The 25,502-nt window shown below is 43.8% G+C and overlaps 1 protein-coding gene across 2 annotated transcripts in view; it reads right to left on the bottom strand.

The window, feature by feature from the left end:
* The window catches only part of ADCY9 (adenylate cyclase 9), a 95,887-nt gene that overhangs the window by 32,720 nt on the left and 37,665 nt on the right, over positions 1-25,502 (bottom strand). Inside the window, exons 2-4 of one of the 2 annotated variants that reach the window (XM_064726417.1) lie at positions 13,572-13,744; positions 8,412-8,516; positions 3,694-3,911 (exon numbers count right to left, since the gene is read on the bottom strand). In XM_064726417.1, the coding sequence (XP_064582487.1) occupies positions 3,694-3,911; positions 8,412-8,516; positions 13,572-13,744 (496 nt within the window). The remainder of the gene's footprint in view (positions 1-3,693; positions 3,912-8,411; positions 8,517-13,571; positions 13,745-25,502) is intronic. The other variant, XM_064726418.1, reaches the window with a different exon arrangement.

The raw sequence follows: 25,502 nt of genomic DNA, 5'->3' as shown, positions 1-25,502 counted from the left end.
TGAGTTTTACAGTATGAGGTTTATGAATGAAGTTTCCTGATGGCATTTCTGCCAGTCTTTTGTCCCCTGAGCAGGGCCCAGGGAGCTGAAGGGACGGGAGAGCACCGAGTGCTTTGTGCCCAGGGTCACACCTGCCTGTGGCACTGCTGTGCCTGTCCCCTGCTCTGAGCAGCTTCCACACACACTCCTCCCTGCCTGGGAGCCTCCTCTCATTTCCAAGCAGCTGATTCCATGTGTTATTTACAGGGAATTGTTTCTAAAATCCCTCTGAATCCAAGGCTCCTATTCCCACCCTGGGAGCTGCAGCACCAGAGCCACAGGCACAGTGGGCAATTTCCAAGCTGGTGACTGAGCAAAAACCAGAGATGCACATGAGGTCAAATTCCAAGCAGATGAAGAAGCTGAAAGAAAGATCCTACAGAGCTTGTCTGTGCCTGAATTCTCTTTTTAAGGGGGTTTGGTTTCGGGGTTATTCTCTGTTTATTTTTATGGAGTTCTTGCCTAAGAGGTTTTCTTGGAAGCTCCCAGCACAAGATGGCATGTGGGAAGCTTTTTTTTTTTAAACTGAGATGCAAGATCAACCAAACACACATTCCTAGGCTGATGCTAGAGAAGACAAAGGAGTCTAAGCATGAATAAGGCCAATACTTGGTAACCTTTAAACATTCTGGCTTTGGCTAACGCGTTAAAAATATGAGAATACTCTCACCTGAGTCATCCCTCTCTCCTTCATTCTTGTCTTCATTCCTCACCTGTCTTAGACATTTCTAAGAGCATCAATAATAAAATTTTTGAAAGCTTTTGGGTTGTTATTTTTTTTAAATACTGCTGAATCCCCTTTTTTGCTGCAGGGAAGGTGGTGATGGTGCTGCTGTGCTGGTGAGGGTGTAGGAGGATCAGTCCAGCTCCACAGTGCAGCACGAAACAGGAGGTGGAACACGATGGAGCCAGGGGAAGGCAGCACTCATGAGGCCTCAGCTCCCTGTCAGCTCATTCTGCCTCCAAAAGGCAGACCCCACTTGATGACACAGTCAAGTACAGAATCTGTTTCCCAGGAGGCCTCTGCCTCCCAGCACAGGGTGCTCCCCACATCAAGCAAGACTGGGAAGTGGGAAATGAAAGAAATGAACAAATAATTAAATAATAAAAAACTATTTCAACAAGAAACTGCCCCAAGGAGGGGATGAAGGGTGCACAGAACCCAGTTCTGGGAGAGCTTCAGACATCCCTGAGATTCTGCTCTGGAGTCTGAAGAGATCATTGTAGTAGTGCCCTGAGCAGCATCCCAGTACTTGCTTCATGTACTTCAGAAGGTTTATATATCTTCTATAATCTAAGAAAGACCTAATTTTTGTTGGAAACAAAAATCCTCAAAGCAAGAATCCTTGGAGGATATTCCCAGTGAAATTAAATTCAAACATTCTAAATCTTACATTACAGTTTTCTTTTCAAAAGCACAATAATGTGCAGGTTACAATGAACAAAGAACAGGATTTTCATAGAAGTAAAGCCAGACTCGAAGCTGGAAGTATTCACTGTTTGTCAAATATAGAGAATCAAGTTGTAAGAACTGGTAACTTTCACAAAAGGACTCTTTTGTAATGTACTAATACAAACATGCCACACTAATACTGTCTTTATTAATATTATTTTTAAAGAACATTGGAATTGTGCCCAGGTATCAGCTCCAAGGTGAAATCCTGGCATGCCAAAACCTCTCAGGCTCAGAGCTGAGCTCAACATCCCCAGTGTCCAGCATTTCCTCCCAGCTAGCCCCAGGCAGATTCCCAATGCAGCCCACAGGCTCCTGAATCCCCCAGGAGAGGTTTAACCCTTCCCAGCTCTGCAGGAAGCCTGTGGCATTAATTAATGTAATTTATCACCATATCTGGGTTCAGTATTTTCTGTTAACAAGAATTTATATCCAAGTGGAAATCACTGCTCAGTGCTCAGGGAAGATCACTTGGCTTTGCAACAGCATCAAACCAACACAGCAGAACTCAGTGAAAATTGAGGTTTCTGTAAAATGACCATGAGGAAATTTTGTTCCCTCCTTGAGACACCTCAAATTCAAAAATCCTCAGAGATACTGGATTCATCAAGACTAACATTATGTTTTACTAAAGGGGACCAAGAACATTTTTAAAATGGCTTATTCCATATCATTTCTCATTGAGAAATGTTGAAAAAATCAGTGTAAACTGGTAGGCTTAAAGCATTTTGCATAGATCTAATTAATCAGAAGATTATTTTTGGAAAGTTATGTTTACATGAACTGAACTCAGCAGAGAAGTTTCCCTGGCAACAAGAAATGGCCCACTTAATATGGTAATGATGATATTTAATTGGGACCAAAAAAAAGCCAGGCTTTGACTGATCTCAAATCATGGTACTCCTTCTTCCAAATCAGAAAAAATTACCCATTTTGGGAGTGGAGGAGGAAAGCACCAGAACACAAGAACTTGAGTGAGGTATCTTCAGCAGACCAACTGCATAAATTAAGCTACTTCTATAACTTACAGTTTGCAGAGTGCTGCTTTCATTTAAAAAAATATTCTTATTTGTTCTGGCTGATTTCTGCCAACACCTGGACATTCCCAATTCATCTATTTTCTAATATTTGGAAATATCAGCTAAATCTCCATTCTCAGCCACTAATGACAGACCACACACTGAGAAAAACAATAAAGAAGCCTAAATCTTTACTCAAGTGGCAATAGGATAAAGGTAAACTGACAAAATCTAGGTAAGAGACTGGAGAGGGATCTGTCCCTCCTTCTCACTTCTCCCTGCCCAAGTCATGTTTCCATACAGGTGATGGTGTCCCTGTTCCAAGCAGCTGAGTCCACAGGAGAACACAGTTTCAAGGATATTTAGACAAAATACTCTCAATCTGAATGGAAGCAATGAAATCAAAATAAAAATAAATAATAACAAACTCCAATTATCTGTTTAACTGCTCCAATCAAGTCCTTGCCATAATGGAGATATGGATGTGTGTTGATAAAAATCCCACATTTCTGAATTTTGAAGAATATTTTCTCTGCCCAAAATAAGCCTTTTTGTTTGAAACAGAGAGAAACACATTTTACAATATCTAACTTTAGATATTGTATATCAATAGATATACAATACTTTAGATATTTAACTTACAATATTAACTTTACTAGACAGTAAGTTCATGAGAATTCATTGCTATTAATTCTGCTTTCAATCAGTAACTTTCCTCAGTAGGATTTCATTAGTAACATGTTATCACAGATTCTTCTTTTATTATAAAAAAATGTGAGTTTTGTGGTTCAGATTTTATGTTACACCCTAAACTGCAGAGGAAGGTACACACTACATGCATTAAGAGGACTTTGGGTTATAAAATGGAGCTCAGCTTCGTGACAAGTGATTTAAAGAGCAATTTCCCCTTCAAAGACTCAGCTGAAGGAGGACTGACAGCAGGACTGTTCACCCTGGAAGCAATGAAAAACTGGTTTAACTTATTTTAAACAGAAAGTTTCTGACATCAAGTTTCTCTTGTAGTTTAAGCAGAATAAAGACTAAAATCAGAAAACTTATAAGGTGTTGTATGTTGACAATTACTGAAATCAGAAAAAAGCACACAAATACTAAAGATATGGGACCCAGAACTGCCTTCTCACCTTTACAGGTTTTTCCACTGCACAGCTCCATTCTCCTTACCTGTCTTCTTTAATCACATCCACAAAGTGGGCATCTGTTTTTTCCCGGATGTTTTTGAACCTCAGGGGGAGCAGAGCTGACTGGTCGAGGCTGACGCCGCCCCAGCGCCCCTTCTCCTGCAGCATCTCATACAGAGAGGTTTGGCTGTTGCTCAGCTTCTCCTCCTGGGGAGGACTCAGAAGTCCATTCTGGGTCTTTGGGCTGTGTCCTCCTGGAGCCTGGACAGCAGAGAGCAAAACACACCCAGGGAATGTCAGAAAAATGGACAGGAGAGGTTGCAAGGACAAAAACTGAGAGGGGCTCTGCCCTCAGCACCCTGAGCTCTGCCCCTGCCCTGAACCATCCACATTTCCTGGCCTTGTACCTCCCACACCTCCCATGTGCTTGTTTAGGTGCTACCTTTGTGCTTTCTATCAACCAGCTCTGCAAGGAGCAGAAAATAAAGCACATTTTCACACATTCAATGACAACCAACCACAAGCCCAAATTTCATTCACTCATTTTATGGGTAAGATTCTTCTAGAAAGATTTTAAATGCACATTTAATTTGTGCTGACTCTCGCTGGGCCATGAGACAGCTCACTCTGCCAGCCCTTGCTGATGCTGCCCCTGACCACCACGGGCCTGCTGCTTTCCCAGAGGTTCCTCCTCTCCCCCACCTGTGGGATCAGCCCTTTTCTACATCTCATCCTACAACAAAAACCCCTGCATCTCATCCTGCAACAAAACCTCCTGCAAATTAAACTACATCTCCTTCTCTAAGATACACTTCTTTTTACTGGTTTTGTTTTACCTTTGTGTTAGTTAAGACAGCTTTAATTTTGACATGGCTTAGGTACACGGTATCACCAATTCTGCTGTCATTGGAGAGCACAAATTACTTTTAAACAAAAATAATTCTATTTTCGTGGAGCCTGAAGTTCCCTCTTTTGCATTTTGTTTGACCTAGACCAATATGTACTGAAGCAATTCCAAAAGAATTAGACAGCTAAGTGTGGTTAGAATGAAAATGAACTGCAGTTAGTCAGGATCATTTTCAAATGCAAACATAGAACAAACTTGGCATATTTGAGTGTTCATCTCCCCCCCTCCATATCTTATCACTTATCATGTAGCATTTATCCTCATCCTGAAGCCCACTCATGACAGAAGTTTCTCCATTCCTGCTTGTACAGAAGTGACAAGCTCCTCCAGAAGACTATTCTTAGATGCCACCACAGTGACCATAAATAAATACCATAAATATCATCACCACCCCAACCACGTGCTGAAATATGTTACTGACATTGTAAAATCAACTTAGTTAAAGTTAAAAAATATCTTCTTTCTGGCTGTCCATGCAAAATCAGTTCCATTTCCTTGTGTGATGCGTCCTGTGAAGCAAAGGAGGCACATGAACACAGAGAGGTGAAGGGAAAGGTTCAGACAGAGCCAGGGAAGAGAGAAGACTGAGGGGGCAGCAGGAGAACCCTGTGCAGGGGAGGGTCAGGAAGCCCTTGGCCTTGGCTCCTGTCACAGCCAGCACCTCCAGAGCTGAAGGCACAACAAGGTGTGTTGGAATGGCTCCCTGGAGCTGCAGGAAAAGCAGGAGGGAGGTGGGTTGTGCTTGCCCTTCCTCCTCCCTCCTGGGGGAATGGGGATCCCCACCCTGTGGGAGCCCCAGAGCCACGTGCTGGGAGCCAGGAGATGGAAGGAGGCCCAGTCTGGGCCCTTCCAGCCCTCACAGCAGTTGCTCTGGCAGCTTGCAGGTGCTCCCAGCACAGTGACAGCAGCTGAGGAAGGAATAGGAAATGGGGTGGTTTCCTTGGGGTGCTGCCAATGCTTTGCTGCAGACCAGAATCAGCAGAAGGGAAAGGGGATTGCAGCCACAGATCCCAGCAGGGGCTCACCAGGGGACACAGGGACACTCTTGGAAGGGAGAGGCACAAGGATTTCTCACATAAAATGTCACCAGGTTCTTTTCTGAGAGAAGACACTGAGCAGCTCCTGAGCAAGTGCTCCTACACCTCTGCCAGGTTATCCAGGCTGCCCAGAGGGAACAGGGCTATGGAGCACCCTGCAGAGCCAGCCTGTAGCCATGGTATCTTCTGAAAAATCCTTTCCTTAAGATTTTTTCTCCTGAGAAGCTGAGAGGCCTCAGGAACAAAATGTAAACATTGATTATCTGCTGCTGTGGAATGCAACAGGTGCATCTGTGATTGGTCTCATGTGGTTGTTTCTGATTAATGGCCAATCACAGTCAGCTGGCTCAGACTCTCTGTCCGAGACACAAACTTTTGTTATCATTCTTTCTTCTTCTATTCTTAGCCAGCCTTCTGATGAAATCCTTTCTTCTATTCTTTTAGTATAGTTTAATATAATATATATAATAAAATAATAAATCAGCCTTCTGAAACATGGAGTCAGATCCTCATCTCTTCCCTCACCCTCAGACCCCTGTGAATGCTTTCACACCAGGGCAAACCCCTCTGGTTTTGGGGTGAGGAGGACAGCAAAGGGAAACCAAATCAACTGACCAACTAGCTCTTAGTGAGAGCCTTCATTGCTTGGTGGGTTGGTTTTTCTTAACTTATGCTAAAGATTATATTTGCTTAGAGCATCTCCCAGAACAACCTGAGGCCTAAAGAAAAACTTAAAAGTCATAGTTAATCTTTTTTTCCCCTGTGAAATAATCTTTCTCCTCTTCCTCACCACTGCAGCCACTTGTTACTTGAAAAGCAGAAACCAAGAACTCAGTTTTTGCCATAATCAGCTCAAACAAAAGATTTGGACTCCTAGGCACTGTCTGCTTTCCCTGCTGTTCCTCAAGATCATCTGAAAAAATGCAGTGAAATTTTCTCTCTTTCAAAGAAGGTCAGCATGGACTTTCTCTTTAGCTTCTTGGCAAAGGCTCAAATCCCCAAGAAAATTCTTCCCTTCAGTCAGCTCAAGGTTTCTCTGTGCTCTGTTAATCTTTACAGGCAGGGATTAGAGTATGAAACTGTTTGTGTGGGAGAAAATCCCTATTTATTAAATGTTGTTAGCTCCAACATTACTGGGACTTCTGAAGGAACAGGCTGTAGGGTTTCCCTGAGAACTTGGAGGCTTGTGTGGAGTTTCCTCTCAGCAGGAGACAAGGAAGCTCCAGAGGCTTACAAGTCCAAGGATATGATTAAACATCATTAACATTCCCAAAGAGAGGGACTGGAGTGCAGCACGGGCTGTGGGAAGGGAACAGAGATGGGCAGAGGGAGCTTCCGTCTCTGCTTCCCAAGAGAGCTGAGGCTGCAAGGAAGGCTTGGGAACCAAATGCCACAGCAGCTCTGTGCATGTGGCTGTCCTCTGAGCCTTCAGCTGAACAGCATCCCAGACTCACTGACAGCCATGACACAGCTCCCATTTTGGGCTGAGCAAAAACCAAACCAAACCCAAGGAGTGAGACTTGGGCTCCACTGGAATTCCTCCAGTGCAATTACAGAGCTCTTCCTCAACTCTGTACAGAAATCTTCTCCAAGGAAGGGCAGATGATTTGCTGATTCACACACATGAAGCAGGTACAGTAGGAAGCAATTTCAAGCAGGCAGTTGGCACCTAAGGACAGTCAATCCCTCCTCAGCTGGTTCTTGGAGATCCCTGCAGGTGGGCAGAGGCCACCTGGGGAAGAAGCATCTCCTGCCTACCATCTTGGCAGCCCAGGCAGATCTCCCACATGTTCTCTGGCTTAGAGATCTCCAGCTGGTTTGAGACAAGTCCCTGCTGACACCTCCCTCAGGGCTCAAGGGATCACGGTTTTATTCTTTTCTTAGGCTGTTTCCTGGAACTCTGGCACAGAGCTGCTGTGTAACACACCCCTCCAGCCCAGTGAGGCAGGCCCTGCTCCTGAGCTTAGCATCAGCATGAGACAACATGTCAAGTACAGAGAGGGACAAACACACATTAATGCAGTGGCTCAGCACTGGCAAGGTTTTCAATCTGCTTTACTGGTGAGAAGAGCTGTAAGACAGACATGAAGAACAAGCTCACTGTCTCAGAGTGTGTCTGTGAAGTGATTCTCTCCAAGGAGGGAAAATGTTCTATTTATTTGAATATGTAACAACCAGGTAATGAGCACTGGTCCTCAGTCTGCATTTAGCTGAACATTCAGGGAGGAGTGAGAGGGAACAGGCAGAGCAGAGAGGCTGCAAAGGCCACAAACAGGACAACAAACAGGCAGTGTCTGGCATGGCACAGGAATTAGGTGGCTTTTGTGAGAATATCAAAGCAACAGGCAAGGAAACAAGCGTGGCAGCAGCATGAGGAATATGAGAGAGGCTGTTTCTGTAGGTCAGGAAAGGATGCAAAGTGACAGAAAGCTGTGAATTCTGTGTGTGAACAGGAACAACCTTGTCTTAGAGTGGTGATGCAGGAGATGCTGGAGAGACACAGAACTTGTGTGAGGTGACCCAGCCTGTGAGCATGGAGAGTGTGGGAGTGCTCCTTGGGCCTCCCTCTTTGGGCACCATCAGCATAGGTTAAAGAATCCTAATTTCAGGTCCTTCTCAGAATCAAGCTGAGCTCACAAAATTACTAAAATTTTGAAAATTGGGGCAGGGAGACTCAACTAAATTTCTGAACACAAAAAAATCAGAATCAGTTCTGCTGCTTAAGAGCTTAGATAAAGGAATAGTGGTGCAAAAATAAGAAAGCTGGGGGAAGCAGAAAAATAAGGGGGAAAGGGAAGTGAGAAATACTTCAATTACCTTTGTACTGTTTTTATGCTCATCCTGACAACCATTTTGGATAGCTCCTTCATCTATGCTGACATCGCAGTGGGGAGCAAGGGTGGTACTACATGAAGGGCAAGGCTGAAATGAGACAAAAGAATTTTAGCCAGGAATGTTCTGGTGTCCTTGTAGGATGATGCAATTCGTAATTCAGTCCACTTGTATACTTGCAGCACGGTTCAAAGATAAACAAAGCTACAGAATGGGAGGCAGGGAGCAAAATTTGACTGGAACAGAATGCACCATTTCAAAAATAAATCACAGATTTGCTGTTTGCTGAAGTTAAATCTAATCCAGGAAAGCTTCACTAGTGTAAGATCACAGATACACTGTAATCACTGTGCACAGGCAAAGGACTTCCCCAAGAGGAATGAAACACTCTTTAGCAGGAGAAGTGCAATTTCCCTGGGTGAAACCTGCCTGTGAAGGGATCTAAATGCCATTAGGAGACAAGACAGCACAAAATGCAGCAAAATCCAGAAAAAACATGAAACACCATGATGCATTATGAACAGTCCAGGGAAATGGAAAGCAACAAATCTGAAATGAATAAAGGCAAATTTGCTTTTTCATACAGAGCCCTAAGACAGGGGAGGAGAGCTCAGGCTATTGGAGCCAAACACCCAGCAAATGTCACAGGGAACAAGGAAAGCAAAACCATCAGCATTTGTACCAGTTTCAGGTTGTGCATTTTGGAAGAAACTTTAAATGCTGCATTTGAGCTCTTAAAACAAGCTAATTCCTTCAAGTTAAAATGCAATCTTCTTTAGGGGAATTAAGCCTGGAATTGTATCTTCAAGTTCTTCACTCTCTTCTCCAGGGCAGGCAGAGTTGAGGCAGGATCCTGCTCAGAGGGACCCTGAGCCCTCCTGGCTCTGGAGATGTCCAGGGTGACCAGGCTCACCAAAGTCTGCTGCTAAACACCACAGCAAGTTTTCCAGCAAGAACTTGAGCCTTTTGTCCCAAACTCAACATCTCTTTGTTCTGGACACATTCAAGCCTCTCTAGTCCAAACCCACAACTTCTGCCTCCAGGTTCGCTCCCCATTTCAGAGACCAGCATGTTGAGTCTTTTCAGGACTAACTTTTCACCTAATGCTCCTTTTCCACCTTTGATGTCCCACCTGGAAACACCCAGCTTGTTTAATTTTCTCCCAGCCCACTCTCCCTGTGCCATCTACCCACTCACCAATGCCTCTCAAAGGATTTCATGTAGGACCTGGAGCCTCCTCAGCAGCCAGCAGATCATCCTGCCTGCTGTTCCTCAGGACACAGTCCAGGCTGGCCACTGAAATTACTCTGAGTTTCCTAAGCTGGCATCAGATAAACAATTTACATCCAGTTCTGAACCTGTGCAGTCTGAACAAATACCAACACAGCTGAAGAAACTGTGGAGTTGGTTCTCAAATGGTTTTGCTTAAAAATAATCTCTGAGTAACTATCACAAATGTCTTGGCCACTTGGTGGAAGGCATTGCTAGATGGACTAAAAAATAAATCAGCAGTGAGCTACCAAGCCTTACTAACCCTCTAGGAGTTAGATTTAGATTTATTCATGGCAAAAGTCAGGTAATGGTGACAAAACACAAATAACAAAAATTGAAGAAACCACTCCCTGTTTGATCCTGCTAATAAATTAGCAAGACCACCTCCAACACTCAGCTCCCAGGGTGAAGCCAGAAGACAAAGGGCTTGGAAAAGCAGCCTGACCTTTGAGAAGAGGCAGAAGTTCCTCTGACTTTCCCCATGTGTTCAAGTCAACATCATTAACTTCCCTCTCCATGGCAGGCACTCACAGGCTGTGCGCTGTGACCTCAGTGCCATGAATAAAACATTAATGCACTGCCAGCAAACACTAAGACAAGCAAAGGACTTTCTGTTTTCATACCAAGCAATCATTAAAACATTTTTACAACAGCTTATGATTCCCTGTCAAGTGAGGCATGTCATAAAAGATGATAGGGAAGATAAACTGACACCAAAACCACTTAAGCAGGGTAGAGTGTTTTCATTCAAAAACCCACCTGCTATTATAGATTTACTCAGAGTTCTTACCCTCTGTGTTCACCATTTCAGTAATGTAAACACATTTTATTGACATTCAAACTGCAACAAGGTTTGCAGTTAAATGAACTACAGATACACCAGAGGAGGAAATACAATTCCTTTCATGGATCAATTACTGTTGCATTCTCTCTCCTGACTTTCCTTTACAGATCTTGTCCTCTAGAACATCCTTTTAAGCCCAAAATGTGAAAGTCATCCCTTGCATCCAATATAGCCACTTATTCCCTTTAAAATAAAAATATTTCAACTCGCCTGTAATTTTGCCTCTCCTACTTAAGTCTCTTTTGCAGAGCTGGAGTCATCTCCTCCTACACTGACACCATTTCCAGCTTTGTATTTAAAACAGTCGGCATGTAAGTCATGATTCTTTTGCAAATGATTATCTCCAGACCCTACCAGCAAGCTGCAGGCTTTAAAAAAAACCCTCACGAAAAGCCCAAAAGCTGTAAAAAAGAAACCCACTCCTTTTCAAAAATTGTGCATGATCTCTGATCAAACTGCAGTCATACCTTGTGGGGGTTTTTTAGCATACATATATATTTAAAGCAAAAGAGAGGAAATTTAAATTCAACACAATGAAGGAATTTTTTACAATGGGAGTGGTGAAATATTGGCACAGGTTTGCTCAGTGAGGTGGTGGCTGCTCCATCCCTGGAAGTGTCCAAAGCCAGGCTGGAGGGGGCTTGGAGCAACCTGGGATAGTGGAAGGTGGAACCAGATGGGCTTTAAGGTTGGAAGGACCTAAACCATGCCACGATTGTGTGATTGTCCCCAGCACAGAGAAGGCTGGTGCACATCCAGAGCGTGCTGTGCAGTCAGGAATCCCTGGAGCTGGCTGTGCTGGAGAGGCAGGGATGCTCCACACTGCTGTGCTGCCTCTCCAGGCTCAGAACAGGTTGGAGGCAGGGTCACACAGTCCCAGGGAAACCTGGGCTCACCCAGCAGCACCAGAGCCCTGGGGCAAGGCAGGCTCAGCAGCCACAGCTGGGAGGCCCTCAGGGAATCCCTGGCCAGAGCTGCAGTGCTGAGGGGGTGAGCAAAACCAGGCACCTCCAGACACAAACTCTGCAGTAGCTGGAGCACAACAGGGCAGCCGAGGCAGCTGGATCTGGGCTGGCACTTGTCTGAAATGCTCTTCTGAGCAGCTTCTTGTAGTTTCTCTATCTCACTCATGCTGATATTTTTGCACTCTACAGACTTTCACTCAGCAATGAAACATCTCAAGAGCCAGGAGGGGGACTGCAATGATCCTTGTGAATCCCTTCCACTCAGGATATTCTAAATTAACCCAGCAATAGTCCCAGAACAGAACATCAGGGACAAAGTGTGGTGGGGCAGCAGCATGTTCCACATCACATCCCAGCTGCTCAGGAAGAGTGGTGCAAGGGAAATCACCCCACATTTCAGAGCTGATCCTTAACCACAGACTCCATTTTGCACCCAGATCATTTTAACAAGTACCAGCCCAAGTTTGTACATAACAAAGTTACCAAGCCTCAGCTGCAGGGGGGTCAGTCCCATCCTCCAGTGCAGTTTAATCCTCAGTCACAGCCTCCTCTGCTGTCTGACATTCCCAAGGCATCCTCACTGTCTCTCAGAACAGCAGCTTCACTGCTTGGCTTCATCCCTCCTCTCTCCCTTCTGCTCCTCACTGGCAGCTCAGCAATCCTGCTCCACTTGGCACATTCCTCTTCCTCCACTGCTTGAAATGAAGGAGTTTCTGTCACTGCCACACCTGGAGCTCTGCAGGACCACAGCCTGGGCAGCACTCACAGCTTTATCTGTACAGCTCCCCTCAGCTCTAAGATGTATTTTCCTGCCTGATTTGCCTTTGCCTTCACTGAAAGGCAAGAAGGAAAGCTGGTGCCAGTAGGATGCCACATATATTCTTTCTTACACAGGAAAAGGAATAGCAACATATCAGCCGTAACTTGGATGCTGTCAAACCACACCCAGAGCACATTCTGGGGAGGATAAAGATGGCTACAGCCCCCTCTGTGGTTAAACAGCCTGGCCTAAGGAGGTGTTTAAGCCTGCTCTAAGGAGCTCACTCCACTTTGGACCATTTCTCTGGGTCAGCCCTCCAGCTGATCTCACCTGCAATCCAGTGTTTTTACTTCAAATCTTAAAATTGGGAGCAGAGGCAGGGTAAAGGTGCCCTACTCATGCTGTCCCAATCCAGAAAAAAAAGAGAAGCAGTAAAAATGAAGTAGCATGAAAATTATCCATTATCCCCACATCAACTCTGTCAGCTGGGTCTCAAACCTGAATTGAAGAGATGCAGTCAGGAGTGGCCACACTGAAGTGTAAGGACAGGGACCTGCAGATGGCCACCCCTGGCTCTGACATCTGTGCCCACCTCAGGCAGCCCAGGAGAAGGAATTCTTAGCACAAATGAAAAGAGAGAATAGACATCTGTTGTTTGGGAAATCTGCTCTGAGATGGAAGATGGAGAGTAACAGCAAAGCTCTGAAGCAATACACATTGTTTCACAGATTTCCTTGTCAAGAGATCTTGTGAGAGGTGTGAACATAACAAAGTGTCATCATTCCTCCAAGCTGAATCCATACAAATCATTGCCCTCAGCTCCAGATATAGGTTTCTAGAGCAAGCAGATAAACCAATCTCCCAACCCACCAGAGCATTTTCTCCCATCACAAAAACAATCCAATTATCCTCTGCAGGGATGTCTGTTGAATACTCATGGCAAGGTTCACAGGTACATGACCTTCACGGCAGAGGAACAGCAAAAGCAGCAAAAGCAGAAAATCCCAGAAGTTACAGCAGCTGAACAAATCATATACTTTCCCCCCTGTAAAATCCAGACCATTTAAAAAGCATCACTGACCTCTCAGAACTGAAATACAAATAGAAATATTTATGTGAAACCACCTTATTTTAGGGATTGTTTGCCAAGCGGGGAGCGAGCCATTTAACTCGGAACATTTTTCCTCCCTCAAACTCTGTTTTGTCACTCTATGCACACACACCCATACATATGTAAATATGTAAAACAGTGCATAAACAAGCCCAGAAGGTTTCCCCAGCCCTGCTTTGAGAGGACAGCTCACCTTGGGCTTCTCCACCTGTTTGGTTGTCTTGGAGGGGTCGCTGGAGCTGTCGGCTGCCGACGTCCCCGGAGTCCTGGCTCCGTCTGCAGGCTCCAAGCCAGGAAGCAAAGCTTGGGAACAGCTGCACTGGGGCTCCTTCACCTTCTGGCCCGAGATCAGATAGGTCTTTAAACCTACAGGAAACAGAAATGACCAGTCAGAGCTACAGAAAGGCAGAGAGAACACTCCTGAGGGCTTCTCGGACACAGTGACCACCAAAGCACTGCCAAGATTCAGGAATACAGCACACAGAAAAGACTGGCTGGGAAAAACAACCAGGAATTCAAATATGCTCTGTGCAAAGTGGTGGCACAAAGGTTCCCCAAATCTGCTGTTCCAGACACAAGAGGTGACTCCGACACACAGCAACGTGTGCTCTCTTTATTCCATTTTCACTCATGTATTTCTGAAAAACACAGCTAAGACCTAATGTATTTGCATTTAAGTCATAATTTGAGCTTTCACTTTAACTCTTTACTTCTGGAAAGGAGCTGCAGCCTGGTTTTCACTGATATCTGTATTAATATTCTACTTCTGCAAAAGCAGCATGTACTCCTTCACTTGCCAGAGAGATGTCGTGAACATTACTTAGTGCTGGTAGCACATTGAGAAAGGAAATGGCATTTAAGTGCTAGAAATTCTGATGGGTTTTCATAGTTAGTGCAGACTTCACATTTTTAAAGAACAAAATCAATCTCCCTCTCTCGCACGTACACCCACACACGCCCTCTGCAACTGGTGTATGAATTGAAGCATAATTGGAAAGCAGATCCAATATTAAAGGCCAGGCTGGTAAATAGCAGGTTGTATCAAGCTGAGCTGTATCAAAAACCTGCTCAAAAAATGAAAGATCGGAATTTCATTTAACATAGCACTTCTTTTACATCCTTGAACTTTGTGCTGTGGTGTTCTGGGCTATTTCTAGACACAAAGGCTGAGAAGGAGCTCTTAATCACAGCGTTCTGAATTCACAGAAAGTCTCATTTGATTCCACTGGATGGGCAATGTCCTGCTCAGCACGGAGGGGCACCGATGTCCCCCAAAGGGAGTGTGCACAAGGGGAAAATGTTCCTTTTTCTGTGCTGCCAGAGGCCACATTCCCAGGGGATGCTGCCCCAGGCTGCTGGGATGGCTGCTGGCTCCCATCTCCCTCACCCTGACAGCCAGGCAGGGCTGGCACAGCCATCACCCATTCACTCATTGGCTCCATGCACAGGCTGAGCACTGGAAATGGATGTGTCAAGCTGCAGCCTGAGGAACAGGGCAGGTTCCTGCTCCCTGTGGTAAGGTCACTCTCTCATAACCTCCTTCACAGACAGAAAATCATATTCCATAAACCCTGCTTTAGCTCTGTAGTACACAACACAGACTGAACGTGGCCAAAACCTTTCCAATAAAAATAACTCAGGCACACTGAGAGCAATTTTGCAGTTTCTCTCTTTATTCCACTCACAGCTTCAGCTCCTGAACATGACAAGCAGCACAGAAAGCCACATCCCTACCCACCATGTCCCCCTCAGGCTCCAAAGCTGCTGGGAAAGCTCTGCTGCTCCCAGAGCTCCAAAGCCAGGCACACTTGCTGGCATCTCGAGATGTTACACCATAGCCAATCTTTATTTTTATATCATTTATAGCAGCGCTCAGATTTTATTTGGCAGTGCTGCTTAATAAAATCCTGACTGCTGCTGGCTTCCAGATGTCGAGTTCTCTCTTTCAGACTTCTGCTGATGGGGGCTGTTGTTTAGGAATTCACCACAATCAGCTCACAATTATATGTTTACTGTGGAAAAGGCTGGAGCATTAACTGACTACTCCTATTTTTAAAAGCTACCTTAAAGCAACAGGAGCAATTTCCCTGCTCCTATTATTCCTCCAATTTTTTTCCTACACAAACATCTTTTCTTTGTTTATTGTACTTTAGAAAAGGCACTTTTCATGTCTTACTGCGCCGTGCAGGAAAATTATTTTGTCAATCTTGTTGCATGCAGGAAAATTATCTCCAGTTTGAGCTCCACACCGAGGAAAAGGAGAAAGGGAAGGAAAGAGGAAAGGAGAGAAGGAAGGAGCAGTAGGAAGGAAGAGGAAAAGGAAAGGGAGGAAAAGGAAAGAGGAAAAGGAGGAAAAGGAGAAAAGGAAAAAGGAGGAAAAGGAGGAAAAGGAGGAAAAGAGGAAAGGAGAAAGGAGGAAAGGAGGAAAGGAGGAAAGGAGGAAAAGGAGGAAAAAGGAAAAGGAGGAAAAGAAGGAAAAGGAGGAAAAGGAGGAAAAGGAGGAAAAGGAGGAAAAGGAGGAAAAGGAGGAAAAGAGGAAAGGAGAAAAGGAGGAAAAAGAAGAAAAGGAGGAAAAGAAGGAAAAGGAGGAAAAGGAGGAAAAGGAGGAAAAGGAGGAAAAGGAGGAAAAGAAGGAAAAGGAGGAAAAGGAGGAAAAGGAGGAAAAGGAGGAAAAGGAGGAAAAGGAGGAAAAGGAGGAAAAGGAGGAAAAGGAAGGAAAAGGAGGAAAAGGAGGAAAAGGAGGAAAAGGAGGAAAAGGAGGAAGGAAAAGGAGGGAAAAGGAGGGAAAAGGAGGAAAAGAGTGAAAAGGAGGAAAAGAAGAAAAAGAAGGAAAAGGAGAAGAAGGAAAAGGAGAAGAAGGAAAAGGAGAAGAAGGAAAAGGAGAAGAAGGAAAAGGAGGAAAAGAAGGAAAAGAAGGAAAAGGAGGAAAAGGAGGAAAAGGAGGAAAAGGAGGAAAAGGAGGAAAGGTTACAACACACCAGACACTGCAAATGGATTTGGGAGAGCAGAATCCCAGCCTGAAGCATCAGCTCCTTGACCCCACTGCCCACCTTGTCCTCTCCATCCCTGCCAACCCCACCAGCCCTCAGCACACCAAGAGCAGCCACCCTGTCCTCCAGGCTTTAAATGTGGCTAAAATGCTTGGTTGTTGGCACTAAAGACTCAAAAAATCTCTGTATTCCCTCCTCGTGCTCCCAGCCCCACCATATCCCTGCACAAGGAGTGTTACTCAAAAGGGGGAATTTAAATTGGGACAGAAAGAGAAAAACCAATATCCTGCATGTGTTTTGTGTGGAGCCAGCAGGAGAAAAAGGTTATTTTTGTAAAGTTTTGCAAAAGGAGAGGTGTAAGAATCTTTTATCTTTACAAAACTTTGCTAACATGGTTTAGCTGATACTTGTTTGTTATTAAATCCCTATGATGGGAAAACTCCATTTGCCTCAGTGTCCCTTGGAACTCTGTGACACCTCACAAAGCACCTCCCAGGCTGAGGCTGAAATATTTGGGTAGGAAAAGGGTCATTAATTGAGTAGAACTGTACTGGTGTAACTAAAATGCATCATTTGAGAACTGTTCATCCTCCTTTGACATTTCCAGGGAATTGGTACAACCAGCACTGTCATTTTCCACACAAGCAGTGCAGGGAGTAACAAACATCCACAGCAGCACCTTTAAATCAATTAAGGAACATGACAATAAGGAATGAATAAATAGAGGAGCTTCTATTTTATGTGAAAATGCAATTTTTGGTCTGTGTTGCTGCGCAACCAAGTAACTCAAGACATGGCAATGCAGAAAATGATATGAGGTGCTTGGAGTGCTATTTATAAAGGCCAAGATCAATCTTGTACTCACTTCCTTCCCCGAAATTTATCCAAAATAAATGCTGAAGCACAACCTCAAAGTGCCTGATAGCAAATCTGTCCTCTGGCAAGCTTTAACCTGCAATTCTGCTTTTTCCAGAGGTGGTTCTTGGAAGCAAAGACAGGGAACAGGCTACAACAACCCCAATAAACCAACTGAACACAGTAATATTTTCTGCCCTGGGAAAAAAAACTGAGCTCTCTGGAGTTTCTCTGAGGAACACAAACCACTCCTTTCACTGCTCTTCAAGGTCTGAGATCCTGCAAGCATTATAAAGAATAACAGCTCCTGCACACTGAGCCAAAACACTCATTGCTTGAAGTCATCTACTTTGAATATTGACATGGCAGTGTTTGCAAAGTGTATTTTTGACAAAATAATAACAGATGAGATCTTCATAGAACGGCTGTGGCTTTCTTAGTGCTACTGCTGTGGAATTTCAGAAGCATTAGTGAGTCTCTGTACTTGGCTCCCTCCTTCACATTGCCTTGCTTTGATCCCTGGCATTTCTCTGAGCTTACAAAAACACCAAACCCACCCCAACCACTAAAAACCACTGCAAAGAACAACAAAAAATCAGATGCGTGTGCTCAAACACAAATTCTTTTCCGTCTGCACAAAAATAAACGGGAGTTATTATAAATAAGGCTGGGTATAAACATCCCAGGCTTCCCCCAGGTTGTGGTGGCGTGAGAAAAGCCAGAGGCTGCGAGCAGAGGGGATTCAGGAGCACAAAGTGAGGTTGCAGCTCCCTCCTGAAGTGATAAAAGGGGATTTAGGAGCACAAGGTGAGGCTGCAGCTCCATCCTGAAGTGAGAAAAGGGGATTCAGGAGCACAGGGAGAGGCTGCAGCTCCCTCCTGAAGTGATAAAGGGGATTTAGGAGCACAAAGTGAGGCTGCAGCTCCATCCTGAAGTGGGAAAAGGGGATTTAGGAGCACAGGGTGAGGCTGCAGCTCCCTCCTAAAGTGGGAAAAGGGGATTTAGGAGCACAGGGTGAGGCTGCAGCTCCCTCCTAAAGTGGGAAAAGGGGATTTAGGAGCACAGGGTGAGGCTGCAGCTCCATCCTGCAGTGAGAAAAGAGGATTTAGGAGCACAAAGTGAGGCTGCAACTTCCTCCTGTCATGGGCTAAAGGGATTCAGGAGCACAGGGAGAGGCTGCAGCTCCATCCTGCAGTGAGAAAAGAGGATTTAGGAGCACAAAGTGAGGCTGCAACTTCCTCCTGTCATGGGCTAAAGGGATTCAGGAGCACAGAGAGAGGCTGCAGCTCCATCCTGAAGTGGGAAAAGGGGATTCAGGAGCACAAAGTGAGGCTGCAGCTCCATCCTGAAGTGATAAAAGGGGATTCAGGAGCACAAACTGAGGCTGCAGCTCCATCCTGAAGTGATAAAGGGGATTCAGGAGCACAGGGAGAGGCTGCAGCTCCCTCCTGAAGTGATAAAGGGGATTCAGGAGCACAAAGTGAGGCTGCAGCTCCATCCTGAAGTGGGAAAAGGGGATTTAGGAGCACAAGGAGAGGCTGCAGCTCCATCCTGTCACAAGCAAAGGGATTTAGGAGCACAAGGTGAGGCTGCAGCTCCATCCTGAAGTGATAAAAGGGGATTTAGGAGCACAAGGTGAGGCTGCAGCTCCATCCTGAAGTGGGAAAAGGGGATTTAGGAGCACAGGGAGAGGCTGCAGCTCCATCCTGAAGTGGGAAAAGAGGATTTAGGAACACAAAGTGAGGCTGCAGCTCCCTCCTGCAGTGGGGAAAGGGGATTTAGGAGCACAGGGAGAGGCTGCAGCTCCCTCCTGAAGTGATAAAGGGGATTTAGGAGCACAAGGAGAGGCTGCAGCTCCATCCTGCAGTGGGAAAAGGGGATTCAGGAGCACAGGGAGAGGCTGCAGCTCCCTCCTGAAGTGATAAAGGGGATTTAGGAGCACAAAGTGAGGCTGCATCTCCATCCTGCCATCCCCAGGGACACCCAGAGCAGCCCTGGGGTGAATCCCCATCCCCAGCAGGGCCTGCAGAAGAAAAGCAGCCCAGGTAGTGTGTGGGAAGTTACTGGCCAGGAAAAACAGGGAAAGGGAGAGGAAAAATGCTCTGATCCTTCAAGTCCTTCATTCAGTCATTTATTCCTTCCTTTCAGCTCATTTATCCTCACTACTTCAGGTCAGATGTTGCTGTTATCCAATCTAATCTGATTTTTACATTAGGAGAGGACACCCCTCCATGCATCTGTTTAGGACAGGATGTCTTTTCCTACAGGAAAGGAGGGATTAACACAAATACTGATAAGAAATTCTTGGACAAAATATTCAAGTTTCAATTTTTGATGCTTCACCTGTTTGGAACTGAAACTTTTTACTTCTCTGTTGATAGCACACAGGAAAATTTCTTTCTCTATCAAAGATTTTTACCCTTCTCATGTCTCTGTGTAAGGAAATTCAAATTCTTTTGAAACCCTTCTCAACACTTATTTGAAGAGACACTAAAAACAATGGCAACATTTCAGTCATGGCCTTATGGATTCATTTAATAAAAATATAATCTCACTTTTCTCATACACCCCTGTTCCTCCCTCCATGGATCTCCTCACCTTTTTAGCTGCAGTATGGGCAGTTTAACAGGTGAGCATCCTTTTCTGATTAAATATTTGCCAGTCCACAGCCCTCTGTGCTGGGAGACAGCAACATTCCTTCTATTGATGTAATAAAATCAAAATTCTATTGATTACAACCCCTTGGACCAAATAGTTTTATAATAATGCTGCTCTTTCACTGTTTAACTTCCCAACATTTCCCTTGCAGCCTCCATGCTTTAACCATTTAATCACATCTCAGGTCTGAGCTCCTTTCTGAACTGATGGAAACTCATTTCTGGGTTGTGCTTCTCTGCTGAAATCCATCAGCTTTTTGCATTCTGTTTTTAGAAAGACAATAAAAAGTTTCCTCCATGCCTTTTAAAGACATCTTTGCACTTTATCAAGAAAATACTGCCATTCAGGCACTGCCACTCTAGGGAAAGGAAACACAGACCTATGGTGAGGTTTCCTCACACAATAAAAGGTGCTGCTCCACAATTCCATTAGACTGACTGGCTCTGTAAAATAAATTATTAATTGTGATTTCTGGAATGTAACATGACTGGCAAATAGAAACTAAAAAAATCCCATTGATGTATTTACTTCTAACTGCAGGGTTTTTTGGGCATCTCACTTTTCTGTGCTGGTTGGTTTGGTTGTTTCCCTTCTCAAAGCCCAAATGATTTTTCAGGCACTAACCTACTGTCTATGCATTAAATAATCCAGCACAAACCACCACTCCAGGAGCTTCAGCATCCTTTGGGTCCAAGCTGAATCTAAACATGATTTCCAGCAGCAAATATTCTCCCTCATTCTTAAAGTTCAACAGTTGCCAAATCTGTATTTATGGGGACTGCTTTCTCACTTTATTAGAGCCAGGGAGTTCACACAAACTTCCTCCTTCCTCCCTCATCGACTGAACTGCGAACTGGGATTTTACACCACAACAAAAAAAGCTGTTGTTTTGTCACCACTCAAGGTTTAGTTTGGGAATTAGGGATTTTTTTTCAGAGAAAGGGAATCAGGGCCATGAGAATGGCCAGGGCTGCAGGAGCCTTGTCCTGCCCTGCCCTTCCCTTGTCCTCCTCCTGCTCACAGCACCCCGGGCCCTGCCACCAAGGCAGATTCCTTCCCACATGTTGGATTTTTTCACTTAGAGATGGGGTAACTGAGAGGGGTTTTAAAATTTTTATTCTATTTTTAGTCTCATGAGAAGGGTGAGACAATACAGATGTCATCATTCATGCTATTAAAATTAGAAGCCAACTATTTCCTAATTACTATATATATATATATATATTTTATTAATATATTATTATATATTATTATATTATATTTTAATATATTAATATATAATAATATATACATATATTAAAATATATAATATATTTATTTATATATTGTTATATATTAAAATATCTTAATATATTAAATATTGTTTTACTTATTATATTAAATATTATTATTTCAATATATTTAATATATTTAATATATTTATGTATTATAATATATTTATTTATATAATTAATATATTTTATAAGTAAATATATTTACTTAATATATTAAATATTATTATTTTTCTTTATATATTATCTTATTTTTATATCATTATTTATTTTATATTTTATATATTTATGTGTTTATTATATATACGGAATTATTTTATTATATATTTTATAGTTCTATTTCTCAACAATGTCTCTTATTCTATAGCATTTCTTAGTTAATTTATCTCAAAGTTTACATACAAATGTATATTATGTGAGCCTTCTGTCAAGATTTTAAAATTTTCTATGAATTTGTTTCCCACACATACATAATTAATGAAGAGTTTTATGTTAATTTTTAGAACCCCATAATAACCCCATGTTTGGGGTTATTATGAATGTATTATTATAAATATAAATATAAATATAAATATAAATATAAATATAAATATAAATATAAATATAAATATAAATATAAATATAAATATAAATATAAATATAAATATAAATAATGTTAATTCTTATAAACCCAGCTTACCATTTTCCACTCCTCCTGCACAACAGCGTGTGTAACATCACACACAGCAGTTCAAGATCAAATACACCCTAAGGACCCCACACCATCACATCCATTCTTGAAAAGCAGTCAGGGAAGCCCCAGTAAAGGTAAACACAATGCATCTGACTGCTCTGATGAAAGCTGTGCAGAATGACATGAAAAAAAAATTAATAATTTTTTTTTCTATTTTAAAGCCCTAAAAATACCCCTAAGAGAATTGCAGCTCTTTATCTGCAGATATTTCAGTGACAAAGCTGGGAGCCAGAATCACACCGCTGTCTTTTATCCAGCAGGCTTTGTGTCACTCACACTGCAGGACTGCACAAAAGGACACTGGATATAAAAAATGTATATAAAAAATTGAATTTATTTCCCCTAACCTGCAAAGCAATGAAGCAAGTCCCACCCTGTAACCCACAGAAACCACTTCCAGCTCAGGGCAAACAAAGCCTGGAACCCAAAGCACTCAGATTCCAAACAAGCCTACCTGGAAAAGCACTTTCAATGTATGGAGCAACATTTCCTGTGGCTAAAATGAGAAAGAGAATTTCTGAGCCAACTTGCTATCTTAGGTCTCTGGAAAGCAGAAACGATGATAATAAGAAACAGAACTTTATAGACTGGAGAGACAAAAGAAACTCAAAAAAGCCAAAGCCCCAAACCTATCCCCATAATCTCCAAGGAAGAGCTGCAGAGAGCCAGAGAAACCAGAGGCATCTTCTGTATTATTTTAAACTGCTCTTTTCCTTATGCCTCCTTTGTTCAGCAAAATACTTATTTTTGATCTTTTGATCCTCCAACAGACAACAGTGGGTTTGCAAAATGCTGATCAACAACACATGTGTAATTTTGGTATTCAACATCTGCCAGTTTTAAGTGGGGAACCCTGGACCCAAACCCACAATTTCCATTTCTAGCTAAGCTGCAGAAAGGAAGTTGCAGGCTGGTAATCCATCCTTGTTCAGTGTCTTTTATCTTCTTCTCACCTGGGTGAGATAAAATAACCCAGCCAAAGGCAAAACACAGCAGAAAAAGCCTGGGCAAACATGCAGCTCAAACACACTGGTCCAGCTGCCACTGCTGGCTCAGAAATAGATATATATATATATATAAATTATTATTATTTTAACTCTCCTGGCAGATGAAAGAGGCTGAAGAGAGACTGATTCCTACACTGGGCTTTATGACTGCCCTGATTTACCTTCAGCTCTGCTGGTGCCCAAGTGCCTCAGACCACGGCCTGAGCGTGAACAGCAGATGAGCCCATTCCCTGCACTGACTCTGGGTTCTTAACTCATTTTTTCACCTCAGTTCAGCTCACAGCTTGTCACCTTAATAGCACAGAAAAGCAAGTTTAAGGAAAGGTAAGCCTGGGATTTTGCAGTCTTACCAGGGGCAAGGGAAGCTTGAAGTCCAGCAAATTTACTGACATGCTGCAGAGAAGAGATTCTGTCCTAAGGGTCCCTCACAAAACCTAGGAGATCTATCATGTTCCTACATTTAAAGCTAAAAAGAGGCCCTAATTCCAGCTCTAGGATGTTGGGGATTAACTGGTAAAAATACTGTCTGGCTTTTACTGACACTGCTCAGCCACCCTGTAAACTCTCCTGCAGTCTGGGTCACGAAAACAAATTCCATGATGCAATCCCACGCCTGAAAAGGCATCTGCTATTATTTTATTGACATTATTTTTCACATTTATTGACAATCCCTTTGCCCTCTGTGTTAATTTTAACACCTGGAAAGGAATAAACATGCTATGAGAGCCAGAAATGTTTGAACAATGCAGGTGGCCAAAGCACAAGTCACTCAAACACATGAGGGCAAGGCACTTGCAGGGGAGTCCAAACACTTCAATTATTATATTCCTCCCACAGAATGGAGGAATTATTTCTGGAAACAGAAATAATATTGAATTAGAGACTGAACCTGATAGAGATACAGTCCATTCAGAATGCAGCATTTCACTGCTGGAGTGGGAATGAGGGGCCAGAGCAGGGGTGGAAGAGCAGAAGGAGCAGGGATGGAGAGCGAGAGCCTCAGCCCCAGAGCAGCCCCTGCCCAGTGTGGGATCAGAGCTCATCCCGTCAGTGTGCCTGCAGGGAGGGAAAGCACCTGCAAACACACTTCACACACACAAAATGCCACTTCTGGCAGCTCAGGGCTCTGTGCTTCAAGGAAAATTATAAGGTCACAGCACTGTGAAGTCTTTTGAAGATATTACAGAGAATATTTTTTATCCAGTTTCTTGTTCAGGTGCAAATGTGGGTTTGGAGTTTTTTCTCCCCCTCATCACTGCCAGGAAGGCACCTCAGCGCCCAAACCCAGCCAGGCAAGGCCGGAACCAAGCCCAGCAGCTCCACAGTGTCAAACACAGGGCACAGATCAGCTCCTGGGTGTGGGATCTCAGCACCTCAGCACTGAGGTGTCACCGAGAGCACCCTTGGGGGGCTCGGGAGTCCTGGAATGTTCCAGAAGTGTCTGGTGGCTGGACTTTGATCCTACACAGGAGACGACACCTGTATGAGGATAGGAGGGTTTCACCGGGGTGAATGGTGAAGGGATCAGTTAATTAGAGAGTGAAACACAGGGTTTAGGATTTCTGTACAGGGGGGTTTAGAGAAGTAAGATGGAGGAATTGGGGCGTGTCCTGTCCTTCTTCTTCTTCTTCTTCTCCTCCATCTTCTGTGGTGATGGTGGCACTTTGGGATTGGTCATTACTGAAAGTGCACCGGACAATAAGAATAAAAAGGATTGGGGAAAAATGATAAATATTGTACACGTAACTTTGGGTATAAAGATAGGTGACCGCCCGGAGGGCAGCACAGTGTGCTCATGGCTGGCTGCTGAGCAGAGCTCTGTCGGGCCGAGAGAAAATCTTTTAGATAAACAATTAATAAACACCGAGACCGAGAAAAGAACTGAAGCCTCTTCTCGTCCTTTGATACGCGGGCTGCCCCAAGGCCACTCCGGGCCTTTCCAGGCCCTTCAAACAGCCGAAAACCGGACACCTGGGGCTCCTCTGTAACACAAAGCCATTACACACATCCCTGCCACACCTGAAATCCCTGCTGCCGGCAGCACCATGGAAGGCAGCAGGATGACAGAGGAAACCTTTGGGAATAGTTTTCTATGTGGGTCTCTGCCATCCAAGCTTTTGGGCAGGATCTGTCCACATTTCCCTGGTGAATTTGCACACATGGGAAGCTCTGACATTCCACATCACCCAAAGAGCGCAGCAATCCTTTGGGATATGTAGAATATACTTCCAAAACTTCCTTTTATTATAAAAAAACCCAACATTTCCAACTTAAAACTACTGTGGGAGGGAAACAAGCAATGTGAACACAGCACAGGAGATATCTCCAAGGCAAGGACTTCAAACAATTTATTTAAACAGCAGCATTATAAACCAGAGATCTATGAACAGATAAGGATTTCTCAACAAAAAATTCCACTGCTCTAGACAGGACAATTATACAAAGCCACAAACATCCAGAAAGACATCATATATATTACATTTTCTTCCCACACAGTAGCTGCATACCTCAGAACTATGGATGGCTGCACCAGCCTCTGCTATACACAGGCAGAATTAAAAAGAAGTCAAAGAGAGGCTCTAGGTGCAAGTTTTCTTAGCTCCAGGCTTT

Source organism: Zonotrichia leucophrys, chromosome 14, assembly GCF_028769735.1.
Source record: "Zonotrichia leucophrys gambelii isolate GWCS_2022_RI chromosome 14, RI_Zleu_2.0, whole genome shotgun sequence".
NCBI lineage: Eukaryota > Metazoa > Chordata > Aves > Passeriformes > Passerellidae > Zonotrichia > Zonotrichia leucophrys.
The sequence above is the reverse complement of the archived record's forward strand: the minus strand, read 5'-3'. Positions and strand labels throughout refer to the sequence as shown.